Genomic DNA, 21025 nt, shown 5'->3' on the forward strand with positions numbered 1-21025 from the left:
CGCACTTTCAACTGTTTGTTTACATAAGTAAACAATCTAAACAACACAACACTTCTCCCAACACAAACTTAACAACGAAAATCAGTAGCCGCCGATTAAATAACAACACCCACCGAAGCTCGTTGAACACTGACTGAAATGTCAAATTCGAAATAAATTCCTTCAGATGCAAACCGCCACGGCAATCAGCCTTTGGCTCGCCGCGGCGATTGAAAGGCGAACGATATTGAAACATTTCAGCGATCAGTTTGAACCGCCCAGGCGATGCGCTCATGGCACGCCAAGGCGGATGGAGGGCGGACGAAATTGAAAAATTTCAAATGTCAAATCTCAACCGCCCAGGCGGCCCGCCCTCGGTCCGCCAGGGCGGTTCTAGGGCGGACCACACGATCAGTAACGGCCGCCGATGCGTAACGTCCGCACTGAGTTAAAGTGGGAACGTTTGTTTTGATATTGTGCGTGAGCGCCGTGTAAAAAATGACAGTTCGTCACTTTTTGGTTTGACTTTGACCAACCAACGGGGTACAAACTAAAAAAGTGTCAAACGAATAAGTGACCAACCACCGAGGGTTGAGTGTATTATTTATTATTGACACTTTACCATTTTTTTGGGATTCGTGTCAGAAATATTCCTGTTTTTATATTACCTGAATTTGTTATTTTTTAAGCATTAATTCTTGAATTGGTTAGTTCTCTTATAGCTATCTTTTATTTCTTTACATTCTACATTTTCTTGATTTTCTTGAATGTAATTAATATCATACACTTCTGAAAAAACTTAAATTTTCTGATTAGTTTGAAATTATATAATCTGTTTTCTTAAGGCTAGTACGGAGTTCGGAAGGAGAGAGGTCAAGAAACAGCTTTACAAACAGCAGAACAAAGGAGAGGGAGCGATTTCTTGGGGCATTTCTTCACCCTCTCTGGCGTGCTCTCGCCGCCGCTGCTGCCCATTTGATTTTTTTCTTGACCGGTTCCTTCCGAAGTGCATACACTCAACCCCTGGTCGTTGGTCACTTTTTGGTTTGACACTTTTTTAGTTTGTACCCCGTTGGTTGGTCAAAGTCAAACTAAAAAGGAACGAACTGTCACATTTTACACGGTGCTCACGCACATTATCAAAACAAGCGTTTGGTAGTTTGGGTGAACTCCATGTAAAAGGGGTGTCAAACTAAAAAGTGACCCCGTTCGTTTGACAACAGTTGGTGTCAAACCATCGGGGTTCGAGACAACAAGCTTACTAATTCAATTGCATGGTAAAATTTAAGATATTTTGTGATTTTTTAGGTTTTCTTGATATTTTTTCCAGATATTTCGACGGTAACATTTCAAAAAACATCATGTACATTTTGACACTTTCTGGGTTATTGCATATTCTGAAAGTACTCCTAAAAAGCTATCTCACCACCAAAAATGAGCAAAAGTTACTTCAGTTAAGTCTGTTTAATCATGATTTTAAATAAAGTAACATAAACAAAATCTCTGCCATCAGCAGTCCCTGTTTATATAGCCCTGTCAACCTGTCAAACAAAAGACTACATGAACCTCGTGACGAAAAAAAAGCAACATGAACAAAGCGCCATGTACATTCGGCGAAGAAAAACGAATCATAACAAAGCGCCCCCCTCAATGACAGCAGGGTGATATAGACGTTGGTGATTTCAAAAGGAGTTATGTTTGTTTTTTCAAATAAAATTACGGAAATGATGTTTTATTGAATTTGGATGATTAAGTATCAATAAAAGAAACGTTTTTCATCGTTTGTTATTAGTAGAACATCTTATTTTGCTTTAATATTAAAATGGGAATTGAAAATGGATGCTCAACATTCAAATCAAGCAAAACAATGTAAAAGGGCCGATGCCCAAGTGTAAACAAAGAGTCCATCCTGCTCACGTCAGTTGATATTTACCTTAGGAACGAGCAGGATAGACTTTTTGTTTACACTTCGACTTCGGCTCTTTTACAATGTTTTGCTAGAAATGCGGTTTTCTCAAAACGCATGGTTTGTACCTGGGTGCTGAAAAGACAGAATGCGTAACGTGATTTCCGAATGATCCCCACTGCTCCTCACTAATACAACTGCACTACAGCTGTAAACATAAACAAAGTAGAAGGCTTTGTTCAAGCTCAAGCGTGACATATTTTTTGCTGCTGAAGTGACTCGTTTTGAAACATTTTGGATCTGATGATATTGAAGTTTACGCTGAAAAATTTAGTTCTTCGTGATTTTTTTTTGTTCGTAGACTAAACAATGGGTGGCCAAAATAGTCCTTTTTTGATTTCAACGTGATGAAAAATTGCGTCAGAAGTGGGGGAATTTTGTGAATCAGAAGAGCAACCGGATGGAAGTTACGAGATTATGGATCTTTGATGCCCTCGACTTTTTTGATAAAATAAACTATAGATCGATTGCAATACTTGCCACTTCTTGGCATCATTTTTCAAACAGTAAATTGGTTCCGCTTTGACAGTTCTAAATTGAAGCCGCTTTGCAGACCACTATTCTGCACCCAGGTTTGTACAAGATGCTTTTTGAAATGTTGGCGTCGATTTATTTTGATGTTTGTAAAAATATGCTTAACTGAATTTTTTTAACTCTTCTTTTTAGCATAAGTTTCTTGTTTTATTTTTAATTTCTTGCATCCAAAGTGCTGAAAATTGCTGGCAACAAAGTCTACGGCACATTCTGAAATGTCGCGCGGCGTGTACCTTCGAGTGAAACGGACAATACAACGACACTTTGTAAAATGGATTTTTGATTCAATTAAAAAAAAACAACTTCGCTGCCCTGCTTGACAGAAAGCATCCTACTTGACGGACCGTAGTTGATCGATCGTGAAATGCTGTCTTCTAGATTTAAATTTTCAAAAGGTCCTATGAATCATGGGTTTCCTATACAGATAGGACCTTTTGAAAATTTAATCTTGTCAATTTATTTTATTGCTGTGAAATGAAAAATATTTACTATAGTGATCAGAAATCGAAGCAGAACCAGAAACCGCCAGTAATGGGACCTAGGACCCTATTATTAGAATTTTGTCGAAAAAAAAGTTTTTTGGCAGAATTCTGCCGATCTCGAAATCGAAAATGAGTTGAATTACTCAAATTAAATTGCTAAAAATGCATAAATTTCTTAAATTTCTATAATTTTTATTAAAAAATAAAAATCGGAACATTCTTGAATCCAATGAAATTTTTGAAATTTTTTAAACTTTTTAATCTTTTGAATACATTTAAACCCCGATGGTTTGACACCAACTGTTGTCAAACGAACTTTTTAGTTTGACACGTAAAAATAGTAAAATTCAAGGTAAAATTCAAAACTTCAGAAAATTAAAAAAAATATTCCGAAAAAATATATTTTTTAAAGTAAAATCTTAATTTGAGAGATTGACAAAATTCAAACAAAAAAAGATATTTAGTCCAGAGATTGGGGAACAGGTACCAAGAAATATTTCATAAAAAAAAAAAAATAATAATGAGAAAGCAAAACCATCTAGAATGACGGACCCCTTGACAGAGCATGACAAAAAGGCCTTTTCATGATGTTTCGTTTTCAATCCGTTCCCACCACCCCCAAAAACCGAGCCAAAAGGAGGAGCACGCCACCAGCCACCTCCCGACGTAAACAAAAACAGTCGCACGTGTTGATTCGCGTATTTTGGTGCATCGGATCGGTGGCACCGGAGATTAACGCGTGAGGTGAAAAAGTGACCATGTCCCGCCGCGTCGAACTGTCCCAGCTGGTGGAGCTGCAACGGCAACCGGACCACATCCGGAACTTTTGCATCCTGGCGCACGTGGACCACGGCAAGACGACGCTGGCGGATTCGTTGATTGCGAGCAATGGGATCATTTCGCAACGGTTGGCCGGCAAGCTGCGCTATCTGGACAGCCGGCCGGACGAGCAGGAGCGGCAGATTACGATGAAGAGCAGCAGCATCGCGTTGCAGTATGGGGGGTGTTTGGTGAATTTGATTGATTCGCCGGGGCACGTGGACTTTTCGAGTGAGGTTTCGACGGCGATTCGGCTTTGCGACGGGGCGATTATTGTGGTTGATGTTGTTGAGGGCGTTTGTCCGCAGACGAGGATATGTTTGAGGCAGGCGTACCAGGAGAAGCTGGAGACGGTGCTGTTGCTGAACAAGTTGGACCGGTTGGTGCTGGAGAAGCGGATGGATGCGGCGGAGGCTTATCGGCATTTGACGCAGGTTCTGGAGCAGGTCAATGCCGTGGTGGGGAATATTTTTGCGTCGGATGTGCTGGCCAAGGAAGTCATTAGTACGAAAGATCAGATATCGGCGCTTGAAGACACGGATGATTCGAGGATTTATTACACTCCGGCCAATGGGAATGTTGTGTTTGGATCCGCGCTGGACGGTTGGGGATTTACGCTGAAGACCTTTGCCAAAATGTACCAGGACAAGCTGGGCGTTCCGCTGGATCAGCTGGAGCAAGGCATGTGGGGCGATTACTTCTACAGTCCGAAAAAGAAGACCATCGAAAAGGGCGCCTACGAGAAGGGTCGAAAGCCACTCTTCGTCCAGCTGGTTCTGGACAATCTGTGGAATATTTACGACCTCGTAGACAATCGAGATCCCGACAAGCTCAAATCAATTTCCGAAAAGCTCGGAATCCCACAAACGGCACGTGACCTCAAGCACGCGGACATCCGAATCCCCATCCGGAACCTGCTCTCCCAGTGGCTCCCCATCGAATCCTCCCTGCTCGCACTCATCCTCCAAATCGTCCCAAACCCCCGCCAAATCCTGGAATCAAAAGCGGAAAAGCTCCTCTGCTCCCGCATGGAAGACTTCCGAACCTTCCCCGCCCAGTCCCAAGCCCTCAAGCAGGACATCCTGCAGTGTGACTCCACCGCCCCCAACCTCATCGTGTTCATCTCGAAGATGTTCCCCGCCGATCGGAGTGCCTTCCCGGGTGCGGTGGCCGAGTGCTTCTCGCGGATGGCGCTGCTCGATTCGGCGGATGGAAATGACGAGGACGCCGCGGAGGAAGCGTTCCTGGCGTTTGCTCGCGTCTACAGTGGGACGTTGCGGCGCGGGGACAAGGTGTACGTGATTGGGCCCAAGCACGATCCGAAGAGTTTGGCGGTGGACGAGGGGTTCAAGCTGGAGGAATCGCCGCACATTGCGCAGGTAAGATTTAAAATTGAAAAATATTTTTTTTTTATATTTTAGGCGCTTACATTTTTTTGTAATTATTAACATTTTTTAAATTTTTGATTTTCAAAATATTATATTTTTTATGATTATTTTTATAATTCGGGGGAAAATTTTTTTTTTTAGAAACTTCGAAATTTCAATGGAAATTTAAGCGAAATTAATTCAAAATGCACTCCCCTGCGATTAGATTCATATTTAGCATGTTTGGGTTGATTTAAATATCTTTGGAATTCGTGAAAAATTTTGATGTTTATGATGGCAAAAAGTTTTTTTTCTCAATTTTTTTTTGTTTTCGTCAAATCTAACATTTTTTGAAAACAAATGATTGCAATACAACTGTGCTAGTGTAAAATGTACTTTAAAACACTTTTTGCATTCAAATGTTGAGACTATGGCTTTTTATTTAAATATTTATATTTTTAAATTATTTTAAACATGTTCTAAAATTTTTTATTTTTTTTCTATTTCTAAGCATTATTTTTTTTAGTTTTAGTAATCTTTTTTATTATTAATTTTTAAGTGAATTTCTGAAATTTTATTTTGAATTCGAATGCATTTTAAAATTTAAAATTTGGAGAAAATTTTAGATTTTATTTTAAGGTTTTAAAATTTAAGTTTTTTTTTGGTTTTGTTTTTACTTTTTAAATTCATAAATTTATAAATTTTGCTTATTTATCATAAAATGTCAATTTCAAAATAAAAAGCTTCAGGAAAAAATAATAAGATTTGTCTTCTATAGTTATTATTTTAACAATCATAAATAAAAAAACGTTACTTAATCCACCAGAAGGTGGTTGCTGCCTTCCTCCTGAAAGCTTTGGCTAACGCTTACTTAGTAAAGACACTATACATCTGAGTGCTGCCATCTATGATACATTTTTATTATTCATTTGAAAGCACTGCAGTATTTGTGTGCGTGAACGGCGTGCACTGAGCGGAAAGTTCCGACAGCTATCCGCCGGAGCTTTCAAATTATGTAAATAATGACCCTTTTTAGTATCAACCAAAACAGTTTTTCTAACATAACTTTTGAAGTACTGCACCAAACCGGATGAAATTAAAAAAAGACTTAAAGGACCTGAAGGCGAATCTAAAAACATAGATCCGGACAAAATCGGTAGGGCCAGTTCCGAGAAAAGTGAGTGAGAAAAAAAATTCTACGTCCATCCACACGCACAGACATTTGCTCAGAATTTGATTCTGAGCCGATATGTATACGTAAAGGTATATCTAGAAGGCTTATTTAAAAAGTTCAATTTTTGAGTGATTTTATAGCCTTGCCTCAGTGAGGTGAGGAAGGCAAAAACAACATATATTGTTTTGATATTTTTTCTTTTTTTTAATTTGATTTTTTTTTCTTTTTTTGCAATTTTAAAATTGTAAAATTCCAAAATTTTTGAGCTTTAAACATTTAAATATTTTTTTTTTATTTTCAAACGTTTGAATTTCTAAACGAAGCATTTTAGAGGTTAACTTTGACTTTTCTTATTTTCAGTTGTTTTTTTTTTTCTCATTTTAATATTTTTGATAAAACAACATAGTTTTTTTTATTTGAATGTATTAATACTTATTATCAATGTTTCTATATTTATTCTCAAATCTCTAATTTTGAGAGAACCAAGATTTTCTAAATTTTTGCGTTTAATTTTGATTATCAATATTTTTCATTCATGTTTTATGCAAATCCTTATCTTTTATTTTTTTTATTTTGATTATTTTTAATTTTGTTACTTTCAAATTCGATATAAATAATTTAATAAGTTTTCATTCTTGCTTTCATTAGATTTTTCTGAAATGTTAACCAATAGAATTTTTTAATTCTTAATTTTTTAAAGTTTTTTTTTGTTATTTTAAAATGTTTAACTTTGAGATTTTTTTTGCTTTTTTTAAATTTTAGTTAATTATTTTTTTTTTGTTTTTTTTGTTCTTAAATTTTTGAATTTATAAATTTCAATTATTAATCGTAAAATGTCAGTTAGAAAAAGCTCTAAGAATAAAGAATAAGACGTGTCTTCTATAGTTGTATTATTTTTATAATCATGAAGCTTCATCACTCAATTTCCAAATAATTTCTTGATTTATTTTTTTAAATTAGTTTTTGTTTATTGTTAAAAAATATTAAAATCAAAAAAGTCTTAATGTTTTGAACATGAAAAATTTACACATTTTTTTAAGTTTTAAATATTTACGCGTTTGAATTTCTGATCTTAAAATTCTTGAGGTTTGAACCTAGCCCAGTAACCGAATGTTGCTCGTTAACTGGGCTGAACAAAAAATTACGAGGGGACCACCGATGCACAATATTTTCCAGATGAAATATAAAAATAAAAGTTACTCAAATTTATTTACAATGCTTACTTTTCATATTTCTCAAATTGTAACTTGAAATCAAACAAAAGTTTGAAAAAAGTTTTTTTATTTATTGAATATGATTTTGGCATCCATTAACCCCTCGGTCATTTTGGTTTGTTTTGGTTTTTTGACGTTTGTCTGCTTTTTAACTGGGCTACGGCGCAGTTATCGAGCGCCCAGTTATACAACGCCCAGTTACCAAACAACTACTGTACTAGACTGAATAAAAATTTCTCTTTAATTTAATAAATTTTCAAAAAAATATCATTTGATTCTCTGGAATTTTAAATTATAGAATTTTATTGTTTTTTTTTTTTAAATATTTTAAATTGCTAGTATCCAAAGTTTATTAATTCAGCTTTGTTTAAACCTGTCACTCAGGACCTTGTTGAAAACAATGCCAAACATGTTACAATTTACGGGTTTTGATTGATTATTCTTTTTTATATTGGGCTTGTGTTGAGGCTTTAGTAAAACTTAATGCGTCCGTCATAAGATTCGAACCGACAACCTCTGGATTGTTAACCTAATGCGCGGTCCAATGGATCCATACCTATCCATACATGCAGACAAGCATGTTATGATAACTTTTCAAGAATTATTATCTTTCATGCTCGTTTTTAATTTTTATTTCTAGTTATTGCAAATGTAAAATTTCCTAAATACAGTAGTTGTTCGGTAACTGGGCTGAGAAATTAGCCCATTCACCGAATGTTGCTCGCTAACTGGGCTGAACGGAACATTTCGAGGGGACCACCGATGCATTATATTTTCCTGATAAAACATTAAAATTAAAGTTACTCAAATTAATTTACAATACTGTTCATATTTCTATAATTGTGACTTGAAACTTAAAAAAAATCGAACAAGTTTTTGTATTTTTTGAAAACGACTTATGCATCCATTAACCCCTCGGTCATTTTGTTTTGTTTTGGTTTTTTGACGTTTGCCTGCTTTTTAACTGGGCTGCGGCCCAGTTACCGAACAACCACTGTATTTCGTATTTAGGAGAACATTTTCATTTTTGTTTACCATGAAGTGGAGGTTTTTTTTTCAAGATCTTTTTGAATGGTTTTCAACATTTTCGAAAATTGTTCTGTCTTCCGAAATGAGTCAGATTTAAAAAAAAATATCTTTAATTTCCTCCCAACAGGTCCAAATCGACCACCTCTTCGTACTGATGGGCCGCCAGCTGGAACCGGTAGAATCCGTCCCTGCAGGCAACATCGTCGGCATCGCCGGCCTCCAGAACCACGTGCTCAAAACGGCCACCCTGTCCAGCACGCCGTACTGCCCACCGTTCGTAGACCTGCCCCAAATTGCGACTCCGATCCTGCGCGTCGCGGTTGAACCTCGGGACATCCAGAACATGCCTCGGCTGGTGCGCGGCCTTAAACTGCTGAACCAGGCGGATGCTTGCGTCCAGGTTAGGATCCAGGAGAGTGGCGAACACGTGCTGTTGACGCTTGGTGAGGTTCATCTGGAGCGGTGTATTAAGGACCTGGTGGAATCGTACGCCAAGGTGGAGCTGAACGTGTCCAAGCCGATTGTGCCGTTCAAGGAGACGATCGTCAAGTTTGTCGGGACGTCCGAGGAGAACCCGGAGGAAGAGTTGGCGAAGGAGAGGGAGAGGGAGAAAACCGTTACGATTCACGTGCCGAGCAGGCAGAGCAGTGTCAAGCTGGTGGCGATTCCGTTGCCACAAGAGGTGATTGAGCTGCTTGAGGGTAGTGAACCGATCTTGAAGGCGCATGCTGCCGCGCAGGATTCCAGTGAGGTGTCGCAGGTTCTGCAGGATTCGCTGGAGGAGTTGAAGGGCAAGCTGAGCAAGTTGTTCAGCGAAGCTGAGCTTGAGGAGTTTAACGAATCAACGGTTGACAAGATTTGGAGTTTTGGACCGAAAAAGTGCGGAACGAACATTCTGCTGAACCACTCCGACTTTCAGCATTCCTCAATTTGGAACCTGAAGAAATCGGAACGAACCTCCAACGACTTCCGCAGCAATTACGAGTCGTCCTTCGTGAACGGCTTCCAGCTGGCCAGTTTGGCCGGTCCGCTCTGCGACGAACCGATGCAGGGAGTTTGCTTCGTCGTGCTCGAATGGACCGCCCTCCCAGCGATCCAAGAAGAAGACCAAACCACAACCACCGTCGTATCCCACGGCCCGCTCTCCGGTCAGATCATGTCCGCCGTCAAGGAAGGTTGCAAGCGCGCCTTCCAGAACCAACCCCAGCGCCTGGTCCACCCCATGTACAGCTGCAACATCACCGTCAACTCGGACGTCCTCGGCAAACTGTACGCGGTCCTCGGCCGCCGCCACGGTCGCATCCTCTCGGCGGATCTCATCGAGGGCAGTGGTCAGTTCGACGTGAGCGCAGTCATCCCGGTCATCGAGTCGTTCAACTTTAGCACCGAGATCCGCAAGCAAACGTCGGGCCTGGCGATGCCCCAGCTGGTGTTTAGTCACTGGGAGATTGTGGACATTGATCCGCACTGGGTGCCGACGACGGAGGAAGAGTACGAGCAGTACGGCGAGAAGGCGGACTTTACGAACGTGGCCAAGGTGTACATGGACTCGATACGGGAGCGGAAGGGATTGGCCGTGGAGCGGAAGACGGTTGAGCACGCGGAGAAGCAGCGGACGCTGTCGAGGAATAAGTAGGGCGGTTGCTTGACGAGGGTTAATTTAGCAAATAAATCGGATGTTATAAGTTATTGGTGTCATTTTTAAATTTGACGTGAAGAAAAATCTAAAAAAATAATTTAAAACATTATCCATTAAATGATTGTCATTATAACACCATTGTTTTTGGCATTACTATTTGTTTGTTTATTGGGCATAGTACCAATCCCACACCTGAACCAGATCCTCAGAACCATAACAACTGTCCCCATTGTCGGTCGCTCTCATCTCCACCGCTTACAAGGGGACAGGGATACGGGATGTAGAAGACGGGTATTTTGTATGATCCATTTTTTTAAGGGGATAAGGGAAATTCTCCACGGTATCCTCAAGTTAGGCCCGTTTTCATTACTGAATTCAGTTAAATTTACTGAAATCTGCACTACTGAAATTTTCAGTAAATGAAAATTTGCTGAAATTTCAGCAAACTTTGACAGCTCCATACGAAGTTTAACTGATGTTCAGCGTAAAATTAACTGAAAATTTCAGTAGTGCAGTTTTCAGTAAATCTGGATTTTTTTTTTGAGAAGGTCCAATAATAATATTTATTATTAACTCAAAACGAACATCATAATTTGCTGTGTGAAGACCGTTTGCATTGCTGTTCGTATTCTACGTGTGTTCTCATTTCTAACGTGAAAGCTTTATATTTTCTGTTCCCTAATAGGGTCCTAAAGTCCTATCTAATTGTTACTTATAACGGTAAAAACACAATTAAAATGTTCAAAAAGAGCCCAAAAATTAAAGAATTAAAAAAAAAACTTCAAGAAAAAAAAAGTAAAATAAAAAACAAAATTCCTGAATTTTTAAATTTTCAATTACCTACTTCCTTAATTACTTTTACTTTTCTGTACTGCTCGAACAACGGGTCATGAGCTGTCTCCAGATGCGTTGCCATCTAACTCGGTTCTGGGCTGCTTCTCTCCAATTTCGACTCGGAAGCATCCGCACTTTCCAGTGCTTATGTACTTAAATTGACTTAAATTATTTAATTTTGAAATTTTTAATTGTTAAATTTGAAAATGCTGACAGAAAGTCAGACATTCTGGAGTAATTTTGGGTCAAAATATATTCCTTGATTTTTCAATTTAAAAAAAATCATTTTTAAATATGGAATTATAATTACTTTAATAAATTCAGTTATACCATTAATAAATATTAAAATTTTCATGTTCTCAACTTTCCAAATTTTGAATTTTAGATTTTATTAAATTTTCTACTTTAGAGTTTAAAAAAAATAGATTTTTTAAAATTTTAAATATTTTAAATAATCATTTTTTTTCACTTTGAATTCTACAATTTTTTTTAATATGTTTGTATTTTTTTTAAACACTCAAACCCCGATGGTACGACACCAACTGTTGTCAAACGAACGGAGTCACTTTTTAGTTTGACACCCCTTTTACACAGAGTTCACACACACTACCGAATGTTTGTTTTGATAGTGTGCGTGGGCGCCGTGTAAAAAGTGACAGTTCGTCACTTTTTAGTTTGCCTTTGACCAACCAGCGGAGTACAAACTAAAAAAGTGTCAAACGAAAAAGTGACCAACCACCGGGGGTGTGTGTATGTAAAAAATTCTGGATTTCTAAATTTCTGTTTCAATTTTTTAAGTTTTTGATTTCTTATTTTTTTCTGCCAGACAATTTAATGATTGTTGTTGGGCCACTTATCAGAATCCGTCCTTTTAATATTAAGTTTCTGCAGAAATATAAGGAATTTAGGATTTTTTAAAATTATTGAAATATTTGTAATTTTCAATCGCATTCAAGTAAGCAAATCCGAATTTTCCAGATTTTTAAGCGAAGATGGTGCACGCCCGAAATTTCAAAGTCACACAGTGGTACCAACATTATAAAAACCGTGTGCCACAGCCTCATTTTTTTCTGATTTTGATACTAGGGACCTATATAGGGAAATTAAATGTTCTGGGTGAAATTTCGAACACTCATTCGAATTTAAGGATGAAAAATTTGTAGTTTTTCTTTAATGCTTGCACGTTTCTTGCACCGAACAAGCGCAACAGTTTTACAATGCATGTGATTGTTATACATCTCGATATTTGGCCAAAAAATTTTAAAATTTATTCCGACCTTGTTTTCCCACCAGTTTCCACGGTCTTGTTGCTCGATTGGAACGATTGGAACCCCGATTTGACAGTTTGTGATATTTCGAGAGTGATATTTCGCCTGTCTAGTTGGTACAACTGCGCGATTTTGACATTTCGGGCGTGCACCATTCGTAACGCTATCTTCGCTTAAAAATCTGGATACGTTTTTTCATCGAAACATATTAGGTTTTACACCGTGACGTCATTTGACAGCTCTCGTGTGCACTGTTTACATGCACTGGTAAACAGCATTACACTTTTTTCAGTTCACTTTTACACACTTGTATGGGATTTTGCAGTTCAAGTATGATTACACACTTTCGTGTAATCATACTTGAACTGAAAAATCCCATACAAGTGTGTAAAAGTGAACTGAACAGTGTGTAATGTTGATTATCAGTGTGGTCTTCGTCGATTGTCGACGAATTTCCCCGAACAAAATCGACGACCGCATCGAACTGTGCTAAGTATATGTAAAAGCGGTGTATGCACTTCGGAAAGAATCGGTCAAGAAAAATTTCAAATGGGCAGCAGCGGCAGTGGAAGCAAGCCAGAGAGGGTGAAGAAAAGCCCCAAGAAAACGCTCCCTCTCCTTTGCTCTGCTGTTTGTAAAGTTGTTTCTTGACTTCTTTCCTTTCGATCTCCATACTAGCCTAAACAGTGCACTTCTTCTAACCTCCAAATCGAGTCGACGTAAAACCTAATTGGGTACTAAAGCCCCATGTCAATTTTTATGTACAGCGGTATACGCACTTCGGAAGGAACCGGTCAAGATTTTTCTTAAGCGAAGTTTCTTCATACGAGGTGCTTGTTTGCAATTGGGTCCTAAAATGAAGCTTAGATTGCTGATATTATTGTTTACAGCGATTCAGCTTATTTTTCGAAGTACAATGACCCTTTGTACGACCACAAAGAGTTTAAAATGGATTTTTAAATCAATTTGGAAAAATTAACCTCGCGGTCCTTCTTGACAGAAAAGTTCCTACTTGACAGCTCGTTCGAAGGGGACCATATTTGATCCATAGACAAAATGTTGTCTTGTCATTGTTTTTTTTTTTTTTTTTTTTTTTAAGCGGTATACGCATTCAAGGAACCGGTCAAGAAAAATCAAATGGACAGCAGCGGCAGCGCAAGCAAGTCAGAGAGGGTGAAGAAAAGCCCCAAGAAATCGCTCGCTCTCCTTTGTTCTGCTGTTCGTAAAGCTGTTTCTTGACCCCTTTCCTTCCGATCTGCATACTAGCCTTACAACGGTAAAAAACACGATTAAAAACCATTTCTGATCACTTTTTTCATTTTAAAGGCTAGTATGCAGATCGGAAGTAAAGGGGTCAAGAAACAGCTTTACGAACAGTAGAACAAAGGAGAGGGAGCGATTTCTTGGGGCTTTTCTTCACCCTCTCTGACTTGCTTGCGCTGCCGCTGCTGCCCATTTGATTTTTTTCTTGACCGGTTCCTTCCGAAGTGCGTATACCGCTTAATGAAAAACAAAAAAAAAAAAAAACAATGACAAGACAACATTTTGTCTATGGATCAAATATGGTCCCCTTCGAACGAGCTGTCAAGTAGGAACTTTTCTGTCAAGAATGACCGCGAGGTTAATTTTTCCAAATTGATTTAAAAATCCATTTTAAACTCTTTGTGGTCGTACAAAGGGTCATTGTAGGGGAACAGCATCTAATTCCAGCGTGCCTCAAATGTTGGCAGGTCAGAACTTTGACATTCAATTAAAGCTAATTAAAAGCGTTTTCAACTGAACTCGAGTGATAAATAGCTCAATAAGAAGTGAGCAAGCAAGTTTCTATCAAAAGTTTTGCAAAATTAGTTGTTTAATAGCGAAAATCAACAAATTGGATGGAGTTAGGAGCGAGTGCTTAACCTGCCAAACATACGAGAATTTCCCCTACTTCGAAAAATAAGCTGAATCGCTGTAAACAATAATATCAGCAATCTAAGCTTCATTTTAGGACCCAATTGCAAACAAGCACCTCGTATGAAGAAACTTCGCTTAAGAAAAATCTTTTGGTGACCCTTTCTTTGACCGTTTCTTGGGCGTTTTTTTTTATATTACATAAAAAGAGACCTGAGAGACATATTATGGAGTTATTCAATAAACTGTGTTCAATCATACAAAATGCGTAAAAAATACTCAGTTTCAGCAGCAAAAATTTGGAAATGTTAACACTGGCCTTAATTTAGACTGTTTTGAGTAACACTAAATCACAGTATAAAACATAGTTCTGTCACTCTGGCGCTGTCAACCAAAAAGAAACAAACGTCAATTTTCAGGAAAGTTTTGTATACAAAGTCCTCCAAAGTTTGTTTTGTGCCAGTCCATCGCTTCTTTTCCGAACCTCCGGCTCCGACATCGACAACGGCAACGATGAATCCGCCATTCCCGATGCACCACCCGAACCTGTACAACATGCTACCGCCCCAGCTGGCGCAGTCAACCCTCCAGTCGCATCTCCCGAACCACCTCCAACATCACCACCAGCACCATCATCTGCCACATCCGGGCTCGTTGATCCCACCCGGGGTGACCGTAACGACCGTCCCTGCTCCCTCCCTATCAAACTCAAACTCCTCCTCCGCGGTCACAACCAACGGCACCACCAGCAGCAGCAGCAGTAACAACGCCAACCATCAAAGTGGAAGCACCAGTCCGGACCTGACCCAGGCCCAGCGACGACTCCGCGGTGAAAGCGAAGCAGCCCGACTCAAGCGGCTGGCCAAAAACGCCGAACGGATGCGCCAGAAGCGGGCCGCCGAAACGTACGAGGAGTACAAGCTGCGGCTGGCCCAGAACGCCGAACGGCAGCGGAAGAGGCGCGCCCTGGAGGCGGCCAAACAGAAAGCGTCCTCCTCCCCCTCCCCCTCGATGGATTCGGCGGCGACGATGCTGGGTTCGATTGGGGTTGGTCAGCTGCACGGACTGCCGTACGCGCGGAACGAAAGCTAATGGGACGGAGCGAACGATCTCGTGGCCGGAGCCAGCCTGGAATCAGCTCGGATTGAAAGTAGCATTTAAGGAAACCTATGAATTCAGGAGGTCGCGAAAGGCAGAGTTTGAACGAGAGTGCATCTTTTTATAATTTATCAGCAAAAATTGCATCGATGTAATGCATTACATGTTTTATGTTTTATGATTAAAGTAAATCAACGTCAAATTTAAATCAAAGTCGTTCTTGAATCAATAGATATGGACAAGCGAACAAGAATGCAAGCAAAGCATAACGTCTAGTGGCACCATAAATTTAAGGATACAAATATTCTTAATCCGAATTGCTTGATTGCATAATAATTTTACGTTAATTTTCAAAAGGATAGTGACAAAATTTTATCGGAATCATTCATTTTATAGTGGTATTTTATGAGAGATCAAAATAAAGAATAATTTATTAAAAAATCAACTGCTAATAAAATAATTGTAGAAGTCCGAATTTATTCATAAAATAGTAAAATTCAAGTTAAGTCAGTCACGACGTTCTAAGGGCATCTCCACAGCATAGACCTAATTGCGTTGCAAAGCTAATTTGGCACCCGCGTCAAGCCCACCGCGGTACTTGTGCGAGAGCTAATTTAGGTTCGAGTTCATCCGTGTTCATCCGAATCTAAACAAAACTCAGGTTAGCTCCGGGATCTACCGGGAGCAAATCGTCTGACGGATGGTTTTTTCAAGCAAAACAATGTTATTAGGCGAATGTGAGTTTGTAAACAAAGAGTTTATCCTGCTCACGTCAGTAAATGTTTACATTAGGAGTGATGATTAATTTTTCGGTTTCAATTCTTCGAGTTTGGAGATATTTTCCCTCCTGTGCTGCAAGTTACGCATGAAAAATTACTTTTGACAATGTGGGGTGCAATCCTGATCTTAAATTCTAAAATTCTTAAATTCTAAAATTCTAAAATTCTAAAATTCTTAAATTCTTGAATTCTTAAATTCTTAAATTCTTAAATTCTTAAATTCTTAAATCCTTAAATTCTTAAATTCTTAAATTCTTAAATTCTTAAATTCTTAAATTCTTAAATTCTTAAATTCTTTCATTCTTTAATTCTTTAATTCTTTAATTCTTTAATTCTTTAATTCTTTAATTCTTAAATTCTTAAATTCTTAAATTCTTTAATTCTTTAATTCTTCAATTCTTTAATTCTTTAATTCTTTAATTCTTTAATTCTTTAATTCTTTAATTCTTTAATTCTTTAATTCTTTAATTCTTTAATTCTTTAATTCTTTAATTCTTTAATTCTTTAATTCTTTAATTCTTTAATTCTTTAATTCTTTAATTCTTTAATTTTTTAATTCTTTAATTCTTTAATTCTTTAATTCTTTAATTCTTTAATTCTTTAATTCTTCAATTCTTTAATTCTTTAATTCTTTGACTGTTTAATTCTTTAATTCTTTAATTCAATAATTCTTTAATTCAATAATTCTTTAATTCAATAATTCTTTAATTCTTTAATTCTTTGACTGTTTAATTCTTTAATTCTTTGATTCTTTAATTCTTTAATTCTTTAATTCTTTAATTCGTTAATTCATTAATCCTTTAATTCTTTAGTTCTTTAATTCTTTAATTCTTTAATACTTAAATTCTTAAATGCGCTGGACTCACAATCCAGAGGTTACTGGTTGGCCGACAGCTATAAGGACAAGTTTTTTTTACTCCATTAAGACCAAAAAACTATATCTGTCCTTTTAATTTCAAAATTCTGCATTTTGAGATTCGGTGGGGATTTTCAATATTATTATATCGAATACAAGATTACTAAAACGTTTGTGATTTTCAGTCGTAGGGGAACAGCATCTAATTCCAGCGTGCCTCTAATGTTGGCAGGTCAGAAATTTGACATTCAATTAAAGCTAATGAAAAGCGTTTTCAACTGAAATCGAGTGATAAATAGCTCAATAAGGAGTGAGCAAGCAACTTTGTATCAAAAGTTTTGCAAAATTAGTTGTTGAAATAGTGAAAATCAGCAAATTGGATGGAGTTAGGAGCGAGTGCTTAACCTGCCAAACATACGAGAATTTCCCCTATTCAAAAAGGAAAATTCCAATTCTTCGATTTTATCATCAGAACATATTGCAAACAAGCATCGCGCGAAGAAACGTCAAACGCCACTTTTCGTTTTTGTAACTTTTTAGTTACGTACTCACTTAAGGCTAGTATGCAGATCGGAAGGAAAGGGGTCAAGAAACAGCTTTACGAACAGCAGAACAAAGGAGAGGGAGCGATTTGTTGGGGCTTTTCTTCACCCTCTCTGACTTGTTTGTGCTGCCGCTGCTGCCCATTTGTTTTTTTTCTTGTCTTCTTTTTTCTTTTAAAAATATTCAAGTGATGTTATTTTTAAATTTTGAACATTCATGTTTAAATTTTCTGTGATGGTTTGCTTATATTAAACTTATATTATTAACTTATATTATTTAAAAATACAAAAAATGATTAACTCCACAATTTTTCAATTAAATAAAGTCGTTTTGAACCAAATTACTCATTTCTTTAATATTCATGAAAATTTGATTATCAAAATAAATGCATCTTCAACCAAAACAAATACAAATAACTCTAAAAATCTCTGAAAAATTAGCCACCGGCAGCTCGGGGACTTCTCGAGCACCTATCTTGGCTACTCGACGGATCCCCGATGAACTTTTTCTTCGCTGAATGAACTCGAAGGCTAATTTAGCTTTAGCTTTGCTACCCGCGGTGCGAAAGTTGGGGTGCAAACATGTCGGATGAACTCTTTTTAAAATTTGAAAATGATATTTTATAGATGTAAGCAAACAATTAGGACATATAATGCAATTGGAAGCATGTTCTATCATACTAGAACATAGTTTCATTGATTTTGGTCAACAAAACGGCTAAAATTGGAAAATGTATAAATTAGATCCCCGCGGTGGGCTTGATTCAGTAGCCAAATTAGCTCCCAGCGGTGCGGAAACGTGTATTAGCTACGTAGCAAAGCTAAAACTTGGGATCCAACCGATAGGTTTGCCACGCAATTAGATCTCTGCGGTGGAGATGCCCTAAACAAAACTCAGGTTAGCTCCGGGATCTACAGGGAGCAAATCGTCTGACGGATGGTTTTTTCAAGCAAAACAATGTAATTAGGTGAATGTGAGTTTGTAAACAAAGAGTTTATCCTGCTCACGTCAGTAAATGTTTACATTAGGAGTGATGATTGATTTTTCGATTTCAATTCTTCGAGTTTGGAGATATTTTCCCTCCTGTGCAGCAAGTTTACGCATGAAAAATGATGCAGTTTAGTTTTTGAGGTCAGATCTTAAATTCTTAAATTCTCAAATTATTAAATTCTTAAATTCTTAAATTCAGGCTTGTTACGGAAAAGTCGAAAAAAAATCCGCGTCAGATCCGCGCCGACCCCAAAACCCAATCCGCGCGAAATCCGCGCCATATATAAAAAATCGTGACAAACATAAAAAAGAGTAATATAATGAATGAAATTTCAAACGAAAAAAGAATAATACAGAAAGCATTTGGATCAGTACCGTTGATCAGATGTGGATTCATATCCCACCTGCACCAAGTTGAACCTTTTTTGGCATTTCTGAAACAATATTAGCATTTTTTGTAGCATTTAAAATATCGTAGCCTTGAAAACAAATTCAAGAAAAAAAAAATTCAAAAATTGAAAAAGATTAGATAAATCACCAAATTATAAAATCTAGCAATTTTGTGCTTGATAATTCTCGCCAAAATTTTAATCTGGAAAAATGAAACACAAAATTACTATTATTTTCTTCTCTAAATTTCTCCAAACTAAAATATAACTCTGAAAATAATCCGAACTAAGAAAATGCCAAAAAAATAAAATTCAATAATTTTATAATTGATCAAATTTATAATTTAACAATTTAATAATTAAATACTGTAATAATTTATTTAAAAATAAAATAATTGAATAATTAAATAATTTTATAATTGAATAATTTAATAATTAAATAATTAAATAATTAAATAATTAAATAATTTAATAATTTAATAATTTCATAATTTAATTTAATTTAATTTAAAGACAATCACACCGTCTTTGCAGACTGAACACTAATATTAAACGAGACAAACATTGAACGAAAAGCTACAGAAGGATAAGGCGGGAATCAAACCCGCAGCCCCATAGCAACTTAAGGATCGGCAGCCGAAGCCGCTAACCATCGCGCCACGAGGCCCTTAATTTTCGTAATTTTTCAATTTAATAATTCGTATTTTTTACGTTTTTTCATATTATGAATTCTATTTTTTTTTATTATTTGAATATGTAAATTCTGAAATTTCAAATTATTGAATTCCAGATTTCATATTTTTTTATGTTGACGTTACATTTCGCTTTTTGAAGGAGATTTTATCAGATTGCTAAGTGAATTTCGTAATATTGTGATAATTGGGAGTAGAATAAATTCTACCTGAATCTGGGTGGCAACAGAATTTTTCGTTTTTTCAATAAGCCAAAAATTAAAATTTTCAATTTTTTTCAGCTTTTTCAATATAAAACTTAGAAAATCTAAAAAGTTTCATAGCTTCAAATTTTTGAAATTCTGTATTTTTCGAATTTTTTTATTTTGATTTTTATAAAATTGTTATTAATATGAATTATTCAGCAGATGTTTAAAAAATAATGAGTTGTAATGTTATGTTAAATTTATAAAACAAATCTCAATACATTCAAAAAAATCGCTCCTTGAAGATTATTTCGATGTTTCGTATTAACAAATAAAATCAATTATTTTCAGAAGAAGATTTTCTTCATTAAAAACTTTTTAGAAATTGATGTTTTTGCACACAACGAAAAAGATTGAAATTATTTAATTCCTTATTATATTTTCCTTTGTGAATTGAAAGAAATTCTCTCGTTCGCAATTATTTTGTTTATCAAAACTGCTATCCGCGCGAAATCCGCGCCTGAGCAAAATTAGCCAGCAAATCCGCGCCAGATCCGCGCGATTCGCGCCATCCGCGCCGTCCGTAACAACCCTGTAAATTCTTAAATTTTAAAATTTTTGAATGCTTGAAATGCTTTTTTTTTTGAATGCTTGATTTTCGCTCAAAATTTTTGTGAAAATAGCCTTAACGTCAAAATTTTCAAAAATCGGTAGTGGGAATCGATTTCCCGGACAATTTCACATAAAAGTCTTCATATTGACCATTGTCCTAAGTCCAATCCTTGTGAAGTTACAGCGGTTTTAAATAAAAAAAAATGTTGAGAAAATAGGTTTTTTGATGGTTTTTGGCAATTTATATATGACAGACTTGATTTTTCAGTCTCGAACATATTTTTACCGGAAAGCTCGTCCAATTTCCCATAAGTTTGCCTTTGACAGTATTTGAATTGGGTGTATGGGCTTACAGATATAAGTTTAACCCTCTAACGCCCAGAGCTGTTTGCTTATCGTAAAAATAGTAAATGGCTTAATTTTGGTACAATAATGCAGGAAATACTTTACTTTGACCCACAAACATCGAATTATGGCAAAAAGTAGAATTTGAAGTGGTGCACCAGAGCACCATCAGGAAGATGAGCAACTTTTTTTTAAACCACAAAATCTCGTTTTCTTCATATCTATTGGTTCATTTGTTTGAAAACGCTTCGAAATGTGTTAAAAACTACTTATTATTTAGTGTAAGACCATATTTCTGAAGTATTAACTACAAATTCTAAAATCTCTGCATTTTCAGG

General features: G+C 36.8%; 1 protein-coding gene across 1 annotated transcript; it reads left to right on the plus strand.

Moving 5' to 3' along the window:
- Nucleotides 1–3596: 3596 nt before the first annotated feature.
- On the plus strand, nt 3597–10253 carry LOC6039326 (elongation factor-like GTPase 1). The gene is made up of 2 exons (XM_001848902.2): nt 3597–5159; nt 8692–10253. The coding sequence occupies exons 1-2, from the start codon at nt 3720–3722 to the stop codon at nt 10198–10200; spliced, it is 2949 nt and encodes a 982-aa protein (XP_001848954.2). The 5' UTR covers nt 3597–3719; the 3' UTR covers nt 10201–10253.
- The last annotated feature ends 10772 nt before the right edge of the window (nt 10254–21025 follow it).

This window comes from Culex quinquefasciatus, chromosome 3, assembly GCF_015732765.1.
Source record: "Culex quinquefasciatus strain JHB chromosome 3, VPISU_Cqui_1.0_pri_paternal, whole genome shotgun sequence".
NCBI lineage: Eukaryota > Metazoa > Arthropoda > Insecta > Diptera > Culicidae > Culex > Culex quinquefasciatus.

Excerpts from the sequence above, each read along its gene's own strand:
- LOC6039326 (XM_001848902.2), top strand. The coding sequence starts at position 3,720 with ATGTCCCGCCGCGTCGAACTGTCCCAGCTGGTGGAGCTGCAACGGCAA. Across the intron at positions 5,160-8,691 it reads AATCGCCGCACATTGCGCAG|GTCCAAATCGACCACCTCTT; the intron begins GTAAGATTTAAA and ends TCCTCCCAACAG.